General features: G+C 43.0%; 1 protein-coding gene across 1 annotated transcript in view; it reads left to right on the forward strand.

The window, feature by feature from the left end:
* The window catches only part of alkbh8 (alkB homolog 8, tRNA methyltransferase), a 78130-nt gene extending 56754 nt beyond the window's left edge, over window positions 1–21376 (forward strand). The window contains exons 9-11 of the mRNA XM_078545518.1: window positions 1183–1451; window positions 12526–12675; window positions 20714–21376. Coding sequence (XP_078401644.1) covers window positions 1183–1451; window positions 12526–12675; window positions 20714–21244 — 950 coding nt within the window. The 3' untranslated portion in view covers window positions 21245–21376. The remainder of the gene's footprint in view (window positions 1–1182; window positions 1452–12525; window positions 12676–20713) is intronic.
* The last annotated feature ends 710 nt before the right edge of the window (window positions 21377–22086 follow it).

The following is a 22086-nucleotide window of genomic DNA, read 5'->3' on the forward strand; positions in this document are numbered from 1 at the left end:
GTATTCCATCTGCCACTTCTTTGCCCATTCTCCTAACCTGTCCAAATCCTTCTGCAGCCTCCCTGCCTCCTCAATACTACCTGTCCCTCCATCTATCTTTGTATCATCTGCAAACTTAGCCAGAATGCCCTCAGTTCCTTAATCTAGATCATTAATGTATAAAGTGAACAGTTGTGGTCCCAACACTGACCCTTGCGGAACTCCACTATTCACCGGCCGCCAACCTGAGAATGACCCCCTTATCCCCACTCTCTGCCTCCTGTCAGACAGCCAATCTTCTATCCATGCTAGTACCTTGCCTCTAACACCATGGGCTCTTATATTACTGAGCAGCCTCCTGTGCGGCACCTTGTCAAAGGCCTTCTGGAAGTCCAAGTAGATAACGTCCATTGGCTCTCCTTTGTCTAACCTGCTCGTTACCTCCTCAAAGAATTCTAACAGATTTGTCAGACATGACCTCCCCTTGATAAAACCATGCTGACTTTGCCCTATTTTACCATGCACTTCCAAGTATTCTGAAATCTCATCCTTAATAATGGACTCTAAAATCTTACCAACGACCGAGGTCAGGCTAATCGGCCTGTAATTTCCTGTCTTTTGCCTCACTCCCTTCTTAAACAGGGGGGTTACATTAACGATTTTCCAGTCTATGAATCTATAATATATTTCCAGTCTGAAGAATATTTTGTGTTTTAAATCTCCTCAAGGTGAGGGATGTTGAGGAATTGAACGTTTTTTTCTATGTTTGCCAGGCAGTGCCAGCATCCAGCACCACTAGGTCAGATTTGTTTGTCAACTAAGCTAAGCTGACAATCAAATCTCCATCAAAACGTCCTATCTCTGGAATAGATTGGACAACTTCACAATGAATTAGTAACGAGGATGGGAAATGAACATCTGAGTGAGAAGTGGCGTGCTTGCGTAGGATTGAGGCTGGTTTACTTGTCTGCAGTTGGAGGAAAAGCACAACGCTTTGCAATTAATATTGCATTGATTTTTTGAAATAGTCGATTGAAAGAAAAATTCTGTTTAACCACAGATTGTTACGATTTGGAACAGCTACTTATGTGTTAACTGAAATGTCCAGAAGTTTTAAAAATGTGATTTTCTTTTAGTTCTAATTCCAGATGTTTAAATATATTCAATTTGATTCGATAAAGGATGTTCTACTCTTATCTGCAGCTTACCCAGAAGTCTGTGACAGTCAGAATAGTTGCAAGTGCAGGGATCCCTCACCATCATTCCCAAGTAGTGATGGGGATGCATCAAAGCTTGAGCACAAGTATGTGCATGATGTCTATGATGAGATTGCTGGGCACTTCAGCAGTACCAGACACACCCCGTGGCCTAAGGTGACTGAATTCCTGAAAGCACTGCCAACTGGAGCTTTTGTGATTGATGTTGGTTGTGGAAATGGCAAATACCTCAGTGTGAACAAGGAGGTATTCATGGTAAATATATGTTTCTTAATCTTCAAATACAAAATGGTTGTTTAACTTCTGAATTTTTAAATTAATTTGGCAGAAACTGCTTTCAGCATTGGTTACTAAGAATAGGTTCACAGGAAAAACAAGCCTTTTAAATTTTACAAGGGCAGCGGGCTTGGTGTTTGGCATTTCTGATGGCATATCACTCTAAACTCCGCTAAACACCTATATTTCTAAACCATTTCTTGGGCTCAGACTCAATAAAAGATTTCCACAGAATGATAGAAAATACAGCAAAGGTGGAGGCGATTCAGCCCTGGTCCCTGTATTGGTGCTGATGCACTCTCCTGTAATCCATTTCCCCAGATTGTTTTCCTTTCCTCCTTTTTTAAACATTTATCTCATTCCTTTTCAATGATGGTTTAGTTTGCCTCCAGAGCTACATAATGAAGTATGCCATAGTCTAATAACCATAAATTAAAGGACTTCCTTCTCCTTTCCCACTAAGTTATTCCAGTAGGAATCCTTAGTCTGTGTTTCTGTTTATCCACGGGAAGATCTCCAGATTTAACACAGTCATTTGCTGGTTTCTCCTCTCTCTCTGCTCAGCTCGCATTCACCACGCTGCTGCTACTTCTGGCTCTGCAGAAAAACATAGTTCCTCCATCCAACCCTCTTTATTTTGGTCCACCACACCACTGCCTACAGTAACATTTTTGACCTGCATTTATTATTTTTGTTGTGCACTGCTTGTACCATTTCTAATATAGCCTTTATTTCAGACTGTTAAACAAGGCGGTGTTGGCTAATGTATTCTGAGTTCAGGGAGGGTATTTGTGTTGCGGCAAGCATGGGGTTAATAGTTTAATACCACGCAAGACGAAGGCCATTTTGTCTGTGTGTCAGACAAATTATCTGTTACCACAGGATGTGCTACAGGACTGATAGAGCATTGAATGTGTTGTGTATCAGAGTCAATAATGCTTTGGGCTCTGTATATGCTTTGGGCTCTGTATATCAAACTTTCAACCATACTTGTTGTTTAGGTCAGGATACAATTGATTATGAAAAATATGTGGCTCATCATAAACATAGCGTCTGTAGTGTCAGGGGCTTGAGGAGCTTCATTGGGCTAGAGGCCGAGCTGCAGACACTGCAATGCATCAGGGAGGGAGAAAGTTACTAAGACACTTTGTTCAAGAGCCCTCAGGTTAGGGTCCTCTGATTTGGTCAGTGGCCAGGGCCGGGAGAATATGACTGTAACTGAGGCAGGTAAAGGGATCGAGAAGGCCGAAGTGGAGGAGCCCTCAGCCCTTGCAATTGTCCAATCATTTCTAGGTTCTTGCTGCTTCTGGGTACAAAAGCAGGAGCTGCAGGGTGGATGAGCGAACTGACCATGGCACTGTGGTACAGAAAGCCATTCAAGTGGGGGGAGTTAATGAGAATTTAGTGGTAGTCAGAGACAGCATAGCCAAGGAGATTGACAGTTTTCTGCAGTCGAGAGTATGAGTCTAGATGGCCATGTTGTCTATCCAGTGCCAGGGTTCGGGACATCTGCTCGGGCCTGGAGAGCAACCTGCAGTGGGAGGGGGAGGATCCAGTTTTTGTGGTCCACATTGGTACCAACAACATAGATAGGACTAAGAAAGAGGTTTTGTTTGGGGATATGAGCAGCTAGGGGCTAAATTTAAAAAGCAGAACCTCAACGATAATAATTTTGGATTGTTGCCTGAGCCCCGAGCAAATTGGCGTGGGATAAGTAAGATTAGAGAGATGAATGCGTGGCTCGAAGACTGGTGTGGGGGAGTTGGGTTTTGATTCATGGGTGCTGGGGTCAGAACTAGGGAAAGTGGGAGCTGTACCGTTGGGACAGGCTTCAACCTGAACCTTGTTGGGACCACTGTCCTGGTGAGTCATACAACTGGGTGGTGGAGGGGACTTTAAACTAAATAATGGGGGTGAAGGGATAATTTGAGGGGAGATGTAGTAAATCAAAACAACAAGGTTATATAGACCAGGGTAGTGATTTGAGTAATGATAACCAGATTGTGGCAGGAAGAGATAGACAAGTGCAAACTTAAGAGTGCACCAGCAACTAAGGCCAGAGATTGCAAAAATGGCAAAAAGACAAAATGAAAGGCTCCATATCTGAAAGCGCACAGCATTCATAGCAAAATGGTTGAATTGTTAGCACACATAGAAATTAATATGTATGACCTGTAATGAGCAATGAGACAGGATTAATTAATAACCTCATGGTAAAGGAGCCTTTAGGTGACAATGATCATAACGTGATAGAATTTTATGTTCAGTTTGAAGGGGTGAAGAATGGATCTAAAACAAGCGTTTTAAAACTGAATAAAGGTAATTATAAGGGTATGAAAGCAGAGCTGGCTATAGTGAACTGGAAAACTAGTTTGAAAGGTAGGACAGTAGAGATGCAGGGGCTGACTTTTAAGGAGATATTTAATAATTCTCAGCAAAGATTTATCCGGGGAGATGGTGGCTTAGTTGTAATGTCACTAGCAATACAGAGGCCCAGGCTAATGCTCTGGGGACGGGTTCAAATCCCACCACGGAGGTGGTGGAATTTAAATTCCGTTAATAAAACCTGGAATTAAAAACTAGTCTCAGCAATGATGACCATGAAACTATCTTTGATTGTTGTAAAAACCCAACTGATTCACTTAAGTCCTTTAGGAAAGGAAATCTGACATCCTTATCCGGTCTGACCTACTTGTGACTCCAGACCCATAGCAAAGTGGTTGACTCTTAACTGCCCTCTGAAATGGCCTAGCAAGCCACTCAGTTTAAGGGCAATTAGGGATGGGCAACAAATGCTGACCTTGCCAGCATTACCCATATCCCATGTAATATGTGTTAATTGCTGTGCAAACCAAATCCTAGAGGGAAACTTAGCTGACAGGTCATACCTTTTTTTATATTCTGAAAACAAGACACTGCTCTCAGTAACACTTCTGGAATTTTAAAAATTATAAGTAAAAGCTTTATTAACAAGAATAAAAGAAAACTTAATCACACAATATTACAGTTACACAATTAAGTTTAACCTTACAAAACATTCCCCAAAAAGACACTCTATTTGGTCAGACCTACAAGTAAATGCCTCTAGGCAACACTCCCTTATAAATGTTAACTATAAAAGAAATCCAGAAATATTGCACAAAGCAAACTGCTGTAGCTTCAGTAAAGGCATACCACATGACCTCTACCCCCATCCACACTGTGGTGGAAGCCAATTTAGAATAAAACTGCTTGTGGCTGCCCAAGACTTTTCTGGCTTGACTGGATGATTGATTCAAACTGCACCCCCTCCCAGCCCTAAGCAAACGGCTCCCAGCTCAGCTCCAGCTATCTCTAGCTAAGTTTTTTTTAATTCATTCATGGGATGTGGGCTTCGCTGGCTGGGCCAGCATTTATTGCCCATCCCTAATTGCTCTTGAGAAGGTGGTGGTGAGCTGCCTTCTTGAATCACTGCAGTCCCTGTGGTGTAGGTGCACCCACAGTGCTGTTAGGAAGGGAATTACAGGATTTTGACCCTGTGACATTGAAGGAATGATGAGTGACTTGGAGGGGAACTTCCAGGTAGTGGTGTTCCCATGTTTCTTGTCCTTCTAGATGGTAGTGGTCATGGGTTTGGAAGGTGCTGTCGAAGGAGCCTTGGTGAATTCCTGCAGTGCATCTGGTAGATGGTACACACTGTTGCTACTGTGCATCGATAGTGGAGTGAATGTTTGTGGATGTGGTGCCAATCAAGCGGGCTGCTTTGTCCAGGATGATGTCAAGCTTCTTGAGTATTGTGGGAGCTGCACTCATCCAGGCAAGTGGGGTATATTCCATCACACTCCTGGCTTGTGCCTTGTAGGTGCTGTACAGGCTTTGGGGAGTCAGGAGGTGAGTTACTTGTCACATGATTCCTAGCCTCTGACCTACTCTTGTAACCATAGTATTTATATGGCTAGTCTAGTTCAGCTTCTGGTCAATGTTAACCCCCAGGATGTTGATAGTGGGGGATTCAGTGATGGTGATGCCATTGAACATCAAGGGGCAATGGTTGAATTCTCTGTTTTTGGAGGTCCAGGTCTTGCTGCATTTGGACATGGACTGCGTCAGTACCTGAGGAGTCATGAATGGTGCTGAACATCATGCAATCATCAGCGAACATCTTCACTTCTGACCTTATGATGGAAGGAAGGTTATTGGTGAAGCAGCTGAAGATGATTGGGCTGAGGACACTACCCTGTGGTGATACCCTGGAGCTGAGATGACTGACCTCCAACCACAACCATCTTCCTTTGTGCCAGGTATGATTCCAGCCAGCGGAGAGTTTTCCCCCTGATTCCCATTGCCTCCAGTTTTGCTAGGGCTCCTTGATACCACACTGTCAAATGTGGCCTTGATGTCAAGGGCAATCACTCTCATCTCACCTCGGGAGTTCAGCTCTTTTGTCCATGTTTGAACCAAGGCTGTAATGAGGTCAGGGGCTGACCAAACTGGGCTTCAGTGAGCAACTTATTGCTAAGCAAGTGCCGCTTGATAGCACTGTTGATGACCCCTTCCATTACTTTACTGATGATGGAGAGTAGACTGATGAGGTGGTAATTGGACGGATCGGATTTGTCCTGCTTCTTGTGCATAAGACATACCTGGGAAATTTTTCATATAGCTGGGTAGATGCCAGCGTTGTAGCTGTACTGGAACAGCTTGGCTAGGGGCACAGCAAGTTCTGAAGCACGTCTTCAGTGCTATTGCTGGAATATTGTCAAGGCACATAGACTTTGCAGTATCCAGCGCCCTCAGCCATTTCTTGATATCGTGTGGGGTGAATCGAAATGGCTGTAGACTGGCATCTGTGATGCTGGGGCTCTCCAGAGGAGGCCAAGATGGATCATCCACTTGGCACTTCTAGCTGAAGGTTGTACCTTTTGCACTGATGTGCTGGGCTCCCCCATCATTAAGGATGGGGATATTTGTGGAGCCTCGTCCTCCAGTGAGTTGTTTAATTGTCCATCACCATTCACAACTGGATGTGGCAGTACTGCAGAGCTTAGATCTGATCCGTTGGTTGTGGGATCACTTAGCTCTGTGTATCACTTGCTGCTTATGCTGTTTGGCACACAAGTGGCACTGTGTTATAGCTTCACCGGGTTGACACCTCATTTTTAGCTATGCCTGGTGCTGCTCCTGGCTTGCCCTCCTGCAGTCTTCATTGAACCAGGGTTGATCCCCTGGGTTGATGGTAATGGTAGAGTGGAGGATACGCCGAGCCATGACGTTACGGATTGTGTTCGAGTACAGTTCTGCTGCTGCTAATGGCCTACAGCGTCTCATGGATGCCCAGTCGAGTTGCTAGATCCGTTCGAAATCTATCCCATTTAGCACAGTCGTAGTGCCACACAACACAGTGGAGGGTATCCTCAATGTTAAGGGGGAACTTTGTCTCCACAATGACTGTGTGGTGGTCACTCCTACCGATACTATCATGGACAGATGCATCTGCGGCAGGCAGGCTGGTGAGGATGAGGATAATTTCTTTTTCCTCTTGTTGGTTCCCTCACCACCTGCCATAGACCCAGCCTAGCAGCTATGTCATTTAGAACTTGGCCAGCTTGGTCATTAGTGGTGCTACCGAGCCACTCTTGGTGATGGACATTGAAGTTCCCCACCCAGAGAAAATTCTGCACCCTTGCCACCCTCAGTGCTTCCTCCAAGTGGTGTTCAACATGGGGGAGTGCTGATTCATCAGCTGAGGGAGGACAGTACGTGAGAACAGGAGGAGGCTTCCTTGCCCATGTTTGATCCGATGCCATGAAACTTCATTGGGTCTGGAGTCGATGTTGAGGACTCCCAGGGCAACTCCCTCCTGACTGTATACCACTGTGCCACCATCTCTGCTGGGTCTGTCCTGCCAGGACATACCCAGGAATGGTGATGGTAGTGTCTGGGACATTATCTGTAAGATATGATCCCGTGAGGATGACTATGTCAGGCTGTTGCTTCACTAGTCTATGAGACGGCTCTCCCAATTTTGGCACTAGCCCCCCAGATATTAGTAAGGAGGACTTTGCAGGGGCAACAGGGCTGAGATTGCCGTTGTCCTTTCTGGTGCCTAGGTCGATGCCGGGTGGTCCGTCTGGTTTCATTCTATTTTTGTGACTTTGTAGCAGTTTGTTACAACCGAGTGGCTTACTAGGCCATATCAGAGGATGTTTTAAGAGTCAACCACATTGCTGTGGGCTGGTCTGGAGTCAGATGTAGGCCAGACCAAATAAGGACGACAGATTTCCTTCCCTAAAGGGAGATGGGCTTTTACAACAATCGACAATGGCTTTATGGTCATCATCAGACTTTTAATTCCAGATTTTTATTGAATTCAAATTCCACCGCCTGCTGTGGCGGGATTCAAACCCACGTTCCCAAAGCATTACCCTGTATCTCTGGATTACTAGTCCAGCGACAAACCACTGCGTCATCGCCTCCCACTGAGCTCTCCTCAGTAACTCTAAAATACCTTTTTCCCCTTTCATCTCTGGTTCCATTGTTCTCACACCTCTTTGAATCTCAAATCCTTCTAAATATAAAATCTTTTACGTCCCTATCTTGTCTTTTCTTTAGGGTCAATAAAATATAATATTCCCACTACGATTTGCCTTTGGAACTCCTGTAAGAAGCAATCATGTTTCTTGTTACCTCTGACTTCCCTTTGATGTTCATAAAAACTCTCAACATATCTAAAAATGCAAATGTTAGATCTAACCTATTTACTTGTCCCTCAAGCTTAACACCTCTATCCTTTTCATGTTTCAAACACCCCAGACAACCTGACTCCTATCAACCCCTGTCCAGCTTAATTAAATCTCTCTCACACACGCGCACACACGCAGCCTTGTTTTTACAGAATAACACAATATTCTCCCAAAATATTAAAAGAAAGATCCATTCTCACACTTGAAAGAATAAGTAACTCAGTAAGAAAGAAAGATTCTTTGAGAGGGATGCATCATTCGTGGTTGAATAAAGTAGTAAAGGATTATATCAAATTGAAAGAAACACTATGCAAATCTGGAAAGATTAGTGGCAGATCAGAAGATTGGTCAGGTTTTAACAACCAGCAAAGAATAGCTAAAAAAAATTATAAAGAGAGAGAAAGTAGCGTATGAGAGAAAGCCAGCTCGTAATATAAAAACGGATAGTAAGAGTTTCTACAAGTATTTAAATAGGAAAAGAGTAACTAAAGCTAGTAAAAGTCCTCGCGAGAGTGGGTATAGGGAATTGGCATGGAAAACGAGGAAATGACGGAGACATTGAACAAGTAATTTGTGTCTGTCTTCACTGTAGTAGGCTTAGAAAACTTCCCAAAGATACTTAAAAATCAAAGGTGGTCAGGAGGGAGGGACTTCAAACAATCAGCGTCATTACAGAAAATGTACTGGGCAAACTATTAGATCTAAAGGTGAACAAGTCCCCAGAACCAGATGGTCTGCCTCTTAGGGTATTAAAAGAAGTGGCTGCAGAGATAGTAGATGTATTGATTATAACCTTTCAAAATTCCTTAGATTCTGGAAAGGTCCCAGTGGATTGGAAAATAGCTAATGTAACACCTGTGTTCAAGAAAGGAGGGAGACAGAAAGCAGGAAACTACAAGCCAATTAGCCTAATATCATTTGACAAGGTACCACATCAAAGGTTACTACACAAGAGAGGAGGCGGTGGCGTAGTGGTATTGTCACAGCCCCAGGGGAATTCTCTGGGGACCTGGGTTCAAATCCCACCATAATGGTGGAATTTGAATTCAATTAAAAATCTGTAATAAAAAGTCTGATGATGACCACAAAACCATCGACAATTGCCATAAAAACCCATCTGGTTCACTAATGTCCTTTAGGGAAGGAAATCTGCCGTCCTTACCTGGCCTGGCCTACCTGTGACTCCAGCCCCAAAGCAATGTGGTTGACGCTTAAATGCCCTCTGAACAAGGAAACAGAACATGCTGCAGGGGGTAACAGATTAACATGGTTAAAAGGTTGGTTAGCTAAGAGGAAGCAGAGAGTAGGGATAAATGGGTCTTTTTGGTTTGGGTTTTGGAATGGGTTGACAACCTGTAACTAGTGGAGTGTCGCAGAGATCAGTGTTGGGGCCTCAACTCTTTACAATCCACATCAGTGATTTGGATGAAGGGGCTGAATACATGGTAGCTAAATTTGTTGATGACACCAAGATAAGTAGGAAAGTAAGTAGAGAGTATGCAAAGGGATATAGACAGGTTAATTGAGTGAGCAAAAATATGGCAGATGGCATATAATGTGGAAAAATGTGAACTTGTCCACTTTGGCAGGAAGAATAGAAAAACAGTATAATTTAAATGGAGAGGGATTGCAGAACTCTGAGATACAGAGGGATCTGGGTGTCCTGGTACATGAGTCACAAAGAGTTAGTATGCAGGAAGAGTAAGTGATTAGGAAGGCAAATAGAATATTGCCATTACTGCAAAGGGAATGGAATATAAAGGAGGGAAGTTTTACTGCAGTTGTACAGGGCATTGGTGAGACCATATCTGGAAAACTGTACAATTTTGGTCTCGTTATTTGAAAAATGATATAATTGCATTAGAAGCAGTTTAGAAAAGGTTCACTTGACTCATTCCTGGGGTGAAGGGCTTATCCTATGAAGAAAGATTGAACAGGTTGGGCCTTATACCAGTTGACCTTTAGACAGGGTAGATATCGGGAGGATGTTTCCACTTATGGGGGAGACTAGAACTAGGGGACACAGTTTAAGAATAAGAGTTCCCCCTTTTAAGACTGAGATAAGGACAACTTTTTACTCTGAGAGAGTTGTTAAGTCTGCAGAATCCTCTTCCCCAGAGAACAGTGGAAGCTGGGCATTGAATTTATTCAAGGCTGGAGTTAGGCAGGTTTTTCATAGACAATGGAGTCGAGTATTTTGGGGCCAGACAGGAGAGTGGAGTTGAGACCACAGTCAGGTCATCCATGATCTTACTGAATGGCGGAGCAGACTCGAAGGGCTAAATGGCCTACTCCTGCTCCTAAGTGCTATGTTCCTATCTTTTCTCCCATATTTCCCAATTTTATTACATTTATTTCTTTCCAGTACCACCTTTCTGAAATGGAAAATGACGTTTTATGGACTGCTAATGACTTGCTAAATTGGAGCCAATAGAAATAAAAAAAGAAAGCTCAGCAGTTGAACTTACAGCCTCCAGTCCAGCTTAACAGCCATACAGCAAATTATTTGTTCTACTGGAAAGGACTTTTTAATATGTTTATCCTTGTAAATTGTTGGAAATGGCTGAGATCTGTGACGATCTTTTATTTCACGTGTTTATTTGGACTCTTACTCTAGCCACCAATGCTTGGTGTTAACTGAAGTTAGACAATTTTATCAAAGTTGGAGGTTTTGAGAGATTGGTGATTGTAATATTTATTAAGGGACTTTACAAAGGGAAGTTTGAGATGCATATCAGGTAAATAGTGAGTGAGTGGGATGGAATTTGCCTTTGAATGTGTGAAGTTGAAGATCGATTGATTTGATGGTAAAGTATCAATGTGTTATCCATATCTATGCTGTTTTATTTTTTGACAGCACTTGCTCCTAAAATGTTGAGGGTACTAGTTTGTAATGAAAATTACTTAATATCAAGAATAATCTCATAGCTAATATCACTGAGCTCTGCAAGTATTTTTTTCATTCTTTCATGAATGTGGATGTTCCTGCAAGGCCAGCATTTGTTGTCTATCCCTAAATGGCCTTGAGAAGGTGGTGACAATCCACCATCTCGAACTGCAGAAGTCCATTTGGTGTAGGAACACTCACAGCGCTGTTAGCAAGGGAATTCCAGGATTTTGATCCAGTGATAGTGAAGGAATGGCGATATAGTTCCAAGTCAGGATGGTGTGCGACTTGGAGGGGAATTTGCATGTGGTGATGTTCCCATGCATCTGCTGCCCTTGCCTTCTAGGTGATAGAGGGCGGAGGTTTGGAAGATGCTGTTGAAGAAGACTTGGTGTGTTACTGCAGTGCCTCTTGTAGATGGTGCGCACTGCTGCCACTGTGCGTCAATGGTGGAGGAAGTGGATATTGAAGGTGGTAGATGGGGTGCCAGTTAAGTGGCCTGCTTTGTCTTGGATGTTGTCGAGCTTCTTGAGTGCTGTTGCAACTACACTCATCCAAGAAAGTGGAAAGTATTCCATCACACTCCTGACTTGCGCCTTGTAGATGGTGGACAGGCTCTGGGGAGTCAGGAGGTGAGTTACTTGCCTCAGAGTTCCCAGTCTCTGACCTGCTCTTACAGCCACCATATTTATATGGCTGACCCAGTTCAGTGCATGGTTAACAGTAACCCCCAGGATGTTCATAGTGGAGAATTCAGCGATGCTAATACCATTGAATGTCAAGGGAAACGGTTAGATTCTCCCTTGTTGGAAGTGGCCATTGCATGGCATGAATGTTGCTTGCCAGTTAAAAGCCCAAGTCCTGATGATGTCTAGGTTTTTCTGCATATGGGCATGAACTGCTTCAGAATCTGAAGAGTAACAAATGGTACTGAACATTCTTCATCAGCGAAAATCCACATTTCTAACCTCATGATGGAAGGAAAGGCATAAATAATAATGTAATAAAACTGAATTGTCATAATATTTAATGCATTTAATATAAATATAGTTTAATATAAATAATATCAATATAATTTAATGCATTTAAATAAGAATGAGTTTTCTTTGTGTGACCTCAGTGACCTAAAATCTTATTTATGTGCTTAATATTCTCTCAGAAGCTTTAATCTGAATGTCAAACTACCCAATAAATGTAAAAGCAAAATACTGCAGAGGCTGAAAACCTGAAATAAAATAGAAATGCCAGAAATACTCAGCAGGCCTGGCAGCATCTGTGGAGAGAGAAACAAAGTAAATGCTCCTGGCTGATATTTTTCATCATAGCTCGATACTTGGTTTGCTGAGTTGATGGATGGCAACTTGTTAATAGTTGATGTGTGATTGTGTAATTCATATTTTCAAAAAGTTCCATTGCAGCATTTTCTTATGTTTTCATTTAACAGGTGGGGTGTGATCATAGCAAAAATCTTGCTCATATTTGCAGAGAGAGAGAATTTGAGGTCTTCATCTGTGATGGCTTGCTTGTGCCCATGAGGAGTGGTGTTTGTGATGCCTGTATATCTATAGCAGTTGTTCATCACTTTTCAACAGAGGTAAATTCAAACTTTATCTTTGGGAATTTACTGAGAATTGTAACATGTTCCATATTTTATTTTGTACTTTCTTAGTTTGAACCAGTGAATATTTGCTAAAGTAATAGCTTTAGTTTTTTTTCTTTATACAATAACTACCTAAGATAAAAGCCACCATATCTGTCTTCTGTTCCAATTTAAAATGTGATAAATTCAAATCATGTGATAACTTTGCTGAGTAGTCACTATAATTGTGAGAAATTAGTCATATGATGTAAAAACTGCATCAGTTTTGCTCAGAAGAGTTTTATCTTTTCTAATTTACCTGTCACGAAGGATATTGTTGAGGTGAAGCCAGCCTATTCTAGAGAAAGATTTGAGAGATAAGTTGCATGCTGTAAGTCTGTGTGTTTATGATGATTGCTGTTGAAAGAGAAAGCAATTTGGGAAAGAGTTATTGATAGCAACCCCCTAACCATGGTGAATATTTATTGCATTTATTGATCAGTGCAGATGATGGTGAAGGAAGGAAATATTGTAGACAGGCTTGTGCCAATCTTCAAATAGATTGATACCACTTTTTTATATATATAATATATATATATATATATATATATATATTATAGAAACCCCATGCTCTTTAAAATCTGTTATTCTGCAGTTTCTTTCCCATTTCCCCTACTTACATTTTAGCTCATCTCTTCCGTGAAACTCACACCTGACCTAGTGCTTCCTGAGATTGTAAATGACTCCCATTTGCTCTTTAGTGTACCACCTCAGTTCAAAATAGCCACCACCATCCTCAAACGGTCAATGTTCACCCATCTCTCCACTCCAACTATCGTCCCCCTCTTGCCCTTCAACCTGCCACCATTCCCTTCATAGTCCTTTGAGTATCTTGTTACTTCTTGGCTCCATGCTTATCTCTCAAAATTTCCTGTTTCTTGAATCCCTAATTTCTTTCCTACCTATTTTCCCTGGTCCTCTGACCTCTTAAATATTCCCTTTCTCTGTTCAACCATTGATCACGAACCTTTCAGCCATATTGGCACTTTTCTCTCTAACTCCCTGTCCAAACCCTTGCACTTTTTCCTTCCTCCTTCAAACGCTTACTCTAAGCCCATTTCATTGACCTAGGTATTGTTGAATAATAACAGAAATTGATAGAAACACAGAAATGGGACAAGTTAACATTTTGGAACCTTTGTCAAAACTTCATCAAAATTGTATTTGCTTTGCTATCTGGGATAATGGCCCGGATCGTCCAAGGAGCGACAGTCATCATCGGATTGCCACTGTGTCTGGAAATTTCCCTGACCAGACGCTGCTCCACATTTCTACCAGGTTCTTCTGAACCCAGCTGTCCCAGAAATGTGGAGTGCAGCTGAGAGCTCCATCAGATCGTGGTAGAGTCAGGGGAAGACAAGACATTCCCCCTTTTTACAGCATTAGCTGCCATGTGGTAAGTTTAAGTGTTCAGTCTGAATGTTAGTGAGTGAATGAATGTGAGTAAATGAATCTGAAAGAAAGTAGTATTGGTAAAAAAAAAAGTAGTACTGGAGAAATTAAGGGAACTGAAAGTTGATAAATCCCCTGGACCTGATGATCTCCATCTCAGAGTGTTGAAAGAGGCGGCTGTAGAGATAGTGGATGCGTTGGTGGTCATCTCCCAAAATTCTATAGATTCTGGAATGGTACCTGCAGATTGGAAAGTAGAAAATGTAGCCCTCCTATTTAAGAAAGGAGGGAGAGAGAAAATGGGGAACTACAGACGTGTTATCCTTACATCAGTAGTAGGGAAAATGTTAGAGTTTATTATAAAGGATGTGATAACTGGATGCTTAGAAACTAATGGCAGGATTGGGTAGAGTCAACATAGATTTATAGAAGGGAAATCATGTTTGATTAACCTGTTGGAGTTATTTAAGGATACAACTAGCAGAATAGATAAGGGGTATATGTAGTATATTTGGATTTTCAGAAGGCTTTCGATAAGGTCCCATGCAAGAAGTTAGTGATCAGAATGAGATTAAGGGTAATATACTTGCAAGGATTGAGGATTGGTTAACGGACAGAAAACAGAGTAGGAATAAACAGATCATTCTTGGGTTGGCAGGTTCTGACTAATGGGGTGCCACAAGGACCAATGCTTGGGTCCAGCTATTCACAGTCTATATCAATGATTTGGATGTGGGGACAAAATGTAATATTTCTAAGTTTGCTGATGACACAAAACTTGGTGGGAGTGAGAGTTGTGAGGGGGGTACAAAGAGGCTTCAAGGGGATTTAGACAGGTGAAGTGAGTGGGCAGAACATGGCAGATGGAATATAATGTGGAAAAATGTGAAGTTATCCACTTTGGTAGGAAAAACAGAAATATAGAATTTTTAAAATCGATTGGGAAGTGTTGCTTTCCAAAGGGACCTGGGTGCCCTTGTTCACAAGTCACTGAAAGCTAACATACAGGTGCAACAAGCAATTGGGCAAACAGTATGCTGGCCTTTATTGCAAGAACATTTGAGTACAGGAGTAAAAAGGTGTTGCTGCAATCATATAGAGCCTTGGTGAGATCACACCCGGAGCATTGAGTTCAGTTTTGGTGGTCTTGCCTAAGGAAGAATCTACTTGCCATTGAGGGTGTGCAACAAAAGTTCACCAGGCTGCTTCCTGGGCTGTGCTTCCTGGGCTGGTTTGTCCTATTAGGAGATATTGAGGAGACTAGGCCTGTACTCTCTAGAGTTTAGAAGAATGAGAGCTAAGACCATAAGACATAGGAGCAGAAGTTAGGCCATTCGGCCCATTGAGTCTGCTCTGTCATTCAATCGTGGCTGATAAGTTTCTCAACCCCATTCTCCCGCCTTCTCCCCGTAACCTTTGATCCCCTTACCAATCAAGAACCTATCTATCTCCATCCTAAATACACTCAATGACCTGGCCTCCACAGTCTTCTGTGTCAATGAATTCCATAGATTCACCACTTTCTGGCTAAAGAAGTTTCTCCTCATCTCTGTTCTAAAAGGTCTTCCCTTTACTCTGAGGCTGTGCCCTCAGGTCCTAGTCTCTCCTACTAATAAACATCTTCCCCACGTCCATTCTATCCAGGCCTTTCAGTATTCTGTAAGTTTCAATCAGATCCCCCCTCATCCTTCTAAACTCCATGGAGTATAGACCCAGAGTCCTCAAACGTTCCTCATATGTTAAGCCTTTCATTCCTGGGATCATTCTCGTGAACCTCTTCTGGACCCTCTCCAGGGCCAGCACATCCTTCCTGAGATATGGTGCCCAAAATTGCTCACAATATTCTAAATGTGGTCTGACCAGAGCCTTATAAAGCCTCAGCAGCACATCCCTGCTTTTATATTCCAGTCCTCGAAATAAATGCCAACACTGCATTTGCCTTCCTAACTACCGACTCAACCTGCAAGTTAGCTTTAAGAGAATCCTGGACTAGGACTCCCAAGTCCCTTTGCACTCCAGATTTCTGAATTCTCTCCCCATTTAGAAAATAGTCTATGCCTCTATTCTCGTACCAAAGTGCATGACCTCACACTTCCCCACGTTGTATTCCATCTGCCACTTCTTTGCCCATTCTCCTAACCTGTCTAAATCCTTCTGCAGCCTCCCTGCCTCCTCAATACTACCTGTCCCTCCACCTATCTTTGTATCATCTGCAAACCTAGCCAGAATGCCCTCAGTTCCTTCATCTAGATCATTAATGTATAAAGTGAAAAGTGGTGGTACAACACTGACCCTTGCGGAACTCCACTAGTCACCGGCCGCCATCCTGAGAAGGTCCCCCTTATCCCCACTCTGCCTCCTGTCAGACGGCCAATCTTCTATCCATGCTAGTACCTTGCCTCTAACACCATGGGCTCTTATATTACTGAGCAGCCTCCTGTGCGGCACCTTGTCAAAGGCCTTCTGGAAGTCCAAGTAGGTAACATCCATTGGCTCTCCTTAGTCTAAGCTGCTCGTCACCTCCTCAAAGAATTCTAACAGATTTGTCAGGCATGACCTCATTGAGACATACAAAATTCTTACAGGGCTCGACAGGGTAGATGCAGGAAGTATTTTTACCCTGGCTGGGGGGCGTCTAGAACCAGGGGACACAGTCTCAGAATAAGGGGTAAGCCATTTAGGACCAAGATGAGGAGGAATCTCTTCATTCAGAGGGTGGTGAATCTTTGTAATCCTCTATCCCAGAGGGCTGTGGAGGTTCAGTCATTGAGTATGTTCAAGACAGAGATCGATAGATTTCTAGTTACTAAAGATATCAAGGGATATGGAGATAGTGCTTGAAAATGGCTTTGAGGTAGATCAGCCATGATATTGCTGAATGGCAGAGCAGACTCGAGAGGTCGAATAGCCTATTCCTGCTCCTATATTCCTATGAGTGCTTGTGAGTAAATGACGCATTCACGGAGGCATATGAAAGAAAGACCTTAGGCGAAACATCTGGAAGACAAAGTTCCTCTACCAGCCTGCTCCCAGTGCACAACAATACCCCCCCCCCCCCCCCCCACCGACTATCAAGCTCTACGGCAAACCATTGGACAACGCGGATCATTTCTTATACCTCGAGAGCCTCCTCTCAGCGAGGACAGACATCGATGATGAAACTCAACATCGCCTCAGTGTGCCAGCGCAGCCTTCAGCCAACTAAGGAAAAGAGCATTTGATGTCAAAGACCTGAAATCTGGCCAAGCTCATGGGGCTGGAGTGCTACCTGCCCTCCTGTATGTGTCAGAGACATGAACAATGTACAGCAGGCATTGTAGATCCCTGGAGAAATACCACCAGCGATGCCTCTGCAAAATGCTGCAAATTTAATGGCAGGATAGGCGCTCCAATATCAGTGTCCTCTCTCAGGCCAAAATCCCCAGTATTGAGGCACTGATATGGCTAATCAGCTACATTGGGCGGGCCACATCGTCTGCATGGCTGGCACGACTCCCAAAACTAGCTCTCTACTCCAAGCTTTGTCACAGCAAACAGTTACCAGGAGGGCAGAGGAAACGCTTCGGGGTCATCCTCAAAGCCTCCCTGAAAAAGATGCAACATTCCCAACAATATGTGGGAATCTCTTGCTTGAACAAACTGGAGAAGCATCAGTGAAGGTACCAGCCATTTTGAAAGTCTGACAGGCCCAGGTGGAGGCCAAGCACAAACCACAGAAAGAGTGTACCAAAATCCGAGCATCCCACCCATCCCATCAAACACTACCTGCCCTGCCTGTAGCAGAGTATGTGGATCCAGCATTTGACTTTTTAGTCACCTCAGGACCCACAACCCTGGAGTGGAAGAAAGTTATCCTCAATCTCGAGGGACTGCCTAAGGAGAAAGAAGTGAGTGAATATGAATGTGTTTTTTTTCTTCGTGCATGGGATGTGGGCCTCACTGGCTAGGCCAGCATTTATTACCCATCCCTAATTGACCTTGAGAAGGTGGTGGTCAGATGCCTTCTTGAACTGCTGCAGTCCATGTGGTGCCGGTACACCCACAGTGCTGTTAGGGAGGGAGCTCCAGGATTTTGACCCAGCGACAGTGAAGGAACAGCGATATATTTCCAAGTCAGGATGATGAGTGACTTGGAGGGAAACTTTCAGGTGAGGGTGTTCCCATGTGTCTGCTGCCCTCGTCCTTCGAGATAGCATTGGTCATGGGTTAGGAAGCTGCTGTCCAAGGAGCCTTGGTGAGTTGCTGCAGTGCATCTTGTAGATGCTGCCACTGTGCATCAGTGGTGGAGGCAGTGAATGTTTGTGGATGTGTTGCCAATCAAGTGGGCTGCTTTGTCCGGGATGATGTCAAGTTTCTTGAGTGTTGTTGGAGCTGCACTCATCCGGGCAGGTGGAGGGTATTCCATCACACTCCTGACTTGTGCCTTGTAGATGGTGGACAGGCTTTGGGGAGTCGGGCAGTGAGTTACTTGCTGCAGGATTCCTAGGCCCTAACTTGCTGTTGTAGCCACAGTATATATATGGCTAGTCCAGTTCAGTTTCTGGTCAATGGTAACCCCGCCCCAGGAAGTTGATAGTGGGGGATTCAGTGATTGTAATGCCATTCAATGTCTCGGGGCAATGGTTAGATTTGTCTTGATGGAGATGGTCATTGCCTGGCACTTGTGTGGCGCAAATGTTACTTGCTGCTTGTTAGACCAAGCTTGAATATTGTCCAGGTCTCACTGCATTTGGACATGTACTGCCTCAGTTTCTCAGGAGTCGCGAATGGTGCTGAATATGGTGCAATCATCAGCGAACATCCCCACTTCTGACCTTATGATGGAAGGAAGATCATTGATGGAGCAGCTGAAGATGGTTGGTCCAAGGACACTACCCTGAGGAAGTGCTGCTTGATAGCACTGTTGGTGACACCTTCCATCACTTTGCTAATATGAACTGATGGGGCGGTAATTGGCCAGGTTTGATTTAACCTGCTTTTTATGTACTGGGCATACCTGGACAATTTTCCACATTGCTGGATAGGTACCTGTGTTGTAACTGTACAGGAACAGTTTGCACGAGTGTGTAGTGAGAGGTGGTGTGTGAATGAGGGAGGGTGGGGGTGTTTGGGGAGTGTGGAGAGGGTAGTTGGGAAGGAGGGTCAGGGTTAGTCAGGTAAGTACATCGGATCAGTCCCAATCTCTAACTCCAACTCAAGTCGGCGGGAGGGCCCATGGGAGCAAGGGAATTGCCTATCAGAACTTAAAACTTCCCAGGCAATTGCCAGGGTGCTCCACATGCCAGGACTTCCAGAGTTCCAATGTGCATCTCAATCGTACGTCTGGTCTCTGACAGCCTGGAGACTGAAAGTTTTGGCCCATTGCTTTTGATACAGACTTGATAATTGTGAACCATAGAGGACCGAGTCATTTCACTCATAAGGAAGAATTTCATAACTTGCTCAATTTATTAGTCCTTTTCCATTCACTTATTCTGTATCTATTTAGTAGTTTTTTTAAAAGAGAAGCTACCTAATTCTGAATTAATATCAAATTCATGCATATGACAAAATGGATAAGTGTGAAGTCAAAAAGCTCCTGTACACCTTTTTAACAGTAAATTGCCTGTGTTGTGAACCTCATGGAGACCAATAACTTTTAAAAAGAGATATTCCTAGCGACTGATGCAAAGATTCGCACAAAAAGATTTCATGTCTTAAAATTTTAGATTGCCCATCCCTAATTGGCCTTGAGAAGGTTGAGTAGATTGAGTAAACATTATTTAATGGGTAACTAATGTACCAAACTATATAAAGGTACTTCCCCATTTAACTAACTAACACAACCAGTACTTTATGACCTGTTTGTACGTTATACGACGCTCCCAGTGTATGTGTAGCCTTGAAGATTAAGTCCCACACTCCTCCTGGATTTTCAGCAGGTTCATTCTCCCAGCCACACCAGGCCGAGTCTTCCAGTGTCCTTTGAAAGTCGTTTCACTCAGTATTTCGAATATCCTCAAACTGGCTTGCAGCAGCACGTACCTTCCAGCGACTCCTTGGTCTTTAACTCTCCACAAGCCTCGTCTTTTCGAACAAAGAATCAGTTCACATTGACACCCTGCTTGGTGGCTGACCCAAAATGGTCTTTTTCCTCTGTTTTTCACAGCAGCAGCTGTTTCTGCCTCCCTCTCTGAGGTCTCTGTGTCCAGAAAAACTGGCTGTCGCTCTTTTGTGTCAATGTGTGAAAACTTACACTTGACTTTCCATAGTTTTCAGCCTAGGACTCTATCCCCATGATAACCAAATCACATGGGCTTGCCTCCTGGCAGAATTAGTGTGATCTCACCATTGCCCTACTCTGGACATTCTATTTCACTTTAATGGAAACACTTTAAAACTTGACCATCTTATGACGTGTACCAACATCTGCCAAACCTTTATCTGAGGAATGGTACCTTGTATGACGGGATCTAAATGGGGATGTGGGTGAATAATAGACTTATTGTACTGAAGCATTTGTCGACATCATGTTCCGTTGTAAACTGTTCACTGAAGTATGTATAAAATATGTTGCTCCATTTTGCATTAGGTTTTGTTCAGTGAATATTTTTTATCATAGGGAAGAAGGCTGTCAGCCATCAAAGAGATTGCGAGACTTCTACGACCAGGAGGCAAGGCACTTATTTATGTTTGGGCAATGGAGCAGGAACGTAACAAAGTAAAATCTAAATACCTCATGGAAAAAAAAGAAAAAACAATCAAAACACGAGAAAATTGCACCACAGTGCCAATAGTGGATGAAGACCAAGAAGGCGATAAAGTGGACTTGGTTTGTTTCAATCAGTTGGCAGATGTTGATGAAGACACAGTAAATAAACAAAACAGTGCAAAGCTGCCTGTTCATACAAATAGAACCTCCTTTGAGTCTCAGGATCTGCTTGTTCCTTGGCATTTGAAAGCTGGAGTTAAAGCTGATAGTGTCTCACCACTGCCACCTACTGGGCCCAAAGAACTTGCAGTTTTCCATCGCTACTATCATGTTTTCTCTGATGGAGAATTAGAAAACATATGTAGAAGTATATCTAATATTAGGATCGTGCAAAGTTATTATGATCAAGGAAACTGGTGTGTGATAATTGAAAAATACTAAAATGTTCTAAATGGCTATTATGTACCTGTAACTCCAAGTTTAAATTTTATTTTGAAATTTGTTTCGCATATGGAAACATATATTGTAATAGCAGCATGTAGTTTTAAATAAAAGTTTATGCTTAATAAAGAAGTTGTCATACTATTTCATGTCTAGACGCTTGCCTGCAGCACACCCTTCAGCTTCAGGATGTCCAATGAAGAAAATGAAACTGCAAAAGTTTAGCTCAAGATATTTTTCTTTTTCTCCCCTTATTATGAGAAGGTGGGAGACAGCCTGATTTCAGGGCTCTCCAAGCATCAGTCGGGAACAGTTCACAAAGAAAAGAAATGCCTGTAATTTTTCTATGATATGTCTTTAAACCATGACTCTAGCACTAATCCATTATCTACTCTGCCTAATATGTGGCATGTTATTGCATTGGCTTGTAACTACAGATATTTTACTATCTCACCTGTGATTGCAAGCAACTTAATGAGAGGAGGGACAATAAAGGCCTGGAATTTGCAGGGTTTTTGACATCAAACTGTCAGTGTTCACCATCATTATTCCTCTGAATCTGGTCGCAACGTCAGGGTTTAGTGCAAGCACAGATTAACATGGAAATTCTGAAGTTGAGGTCTGTCGCACTGCATTGCTTGTGTTGCATTGAGTGTCCTTGCTCTGCTGCTGCCTCCAAAATCCAGGCTAAAATCTTTCCTTAGTAAATACTCAACATGACCAACTTGAATTTACAGTCAGCATGGCAATGTGGAAGAGGCAAGTGATGGAAAAATATAATATGATGGGGTATCTTCTGTAAAAGGGGAAGGAACCACAGCCTATCAATAAAATCTCCCACA

Source organism: Cetorhinus maximus, chromosome 7 (assembly GCF_964194155.1).
Source record: "Cetorhinus maximus chromosome 7, sCetMax3.hap1.1, whole genome shotgun sequence".
Taxonomy (NCBI): Eukaryota; Metazoa; Chordata; class Chondrichthyes; order Lamniformes; family Cetorhinidae; genus Cetorhinus; species Cetorhinus maximus.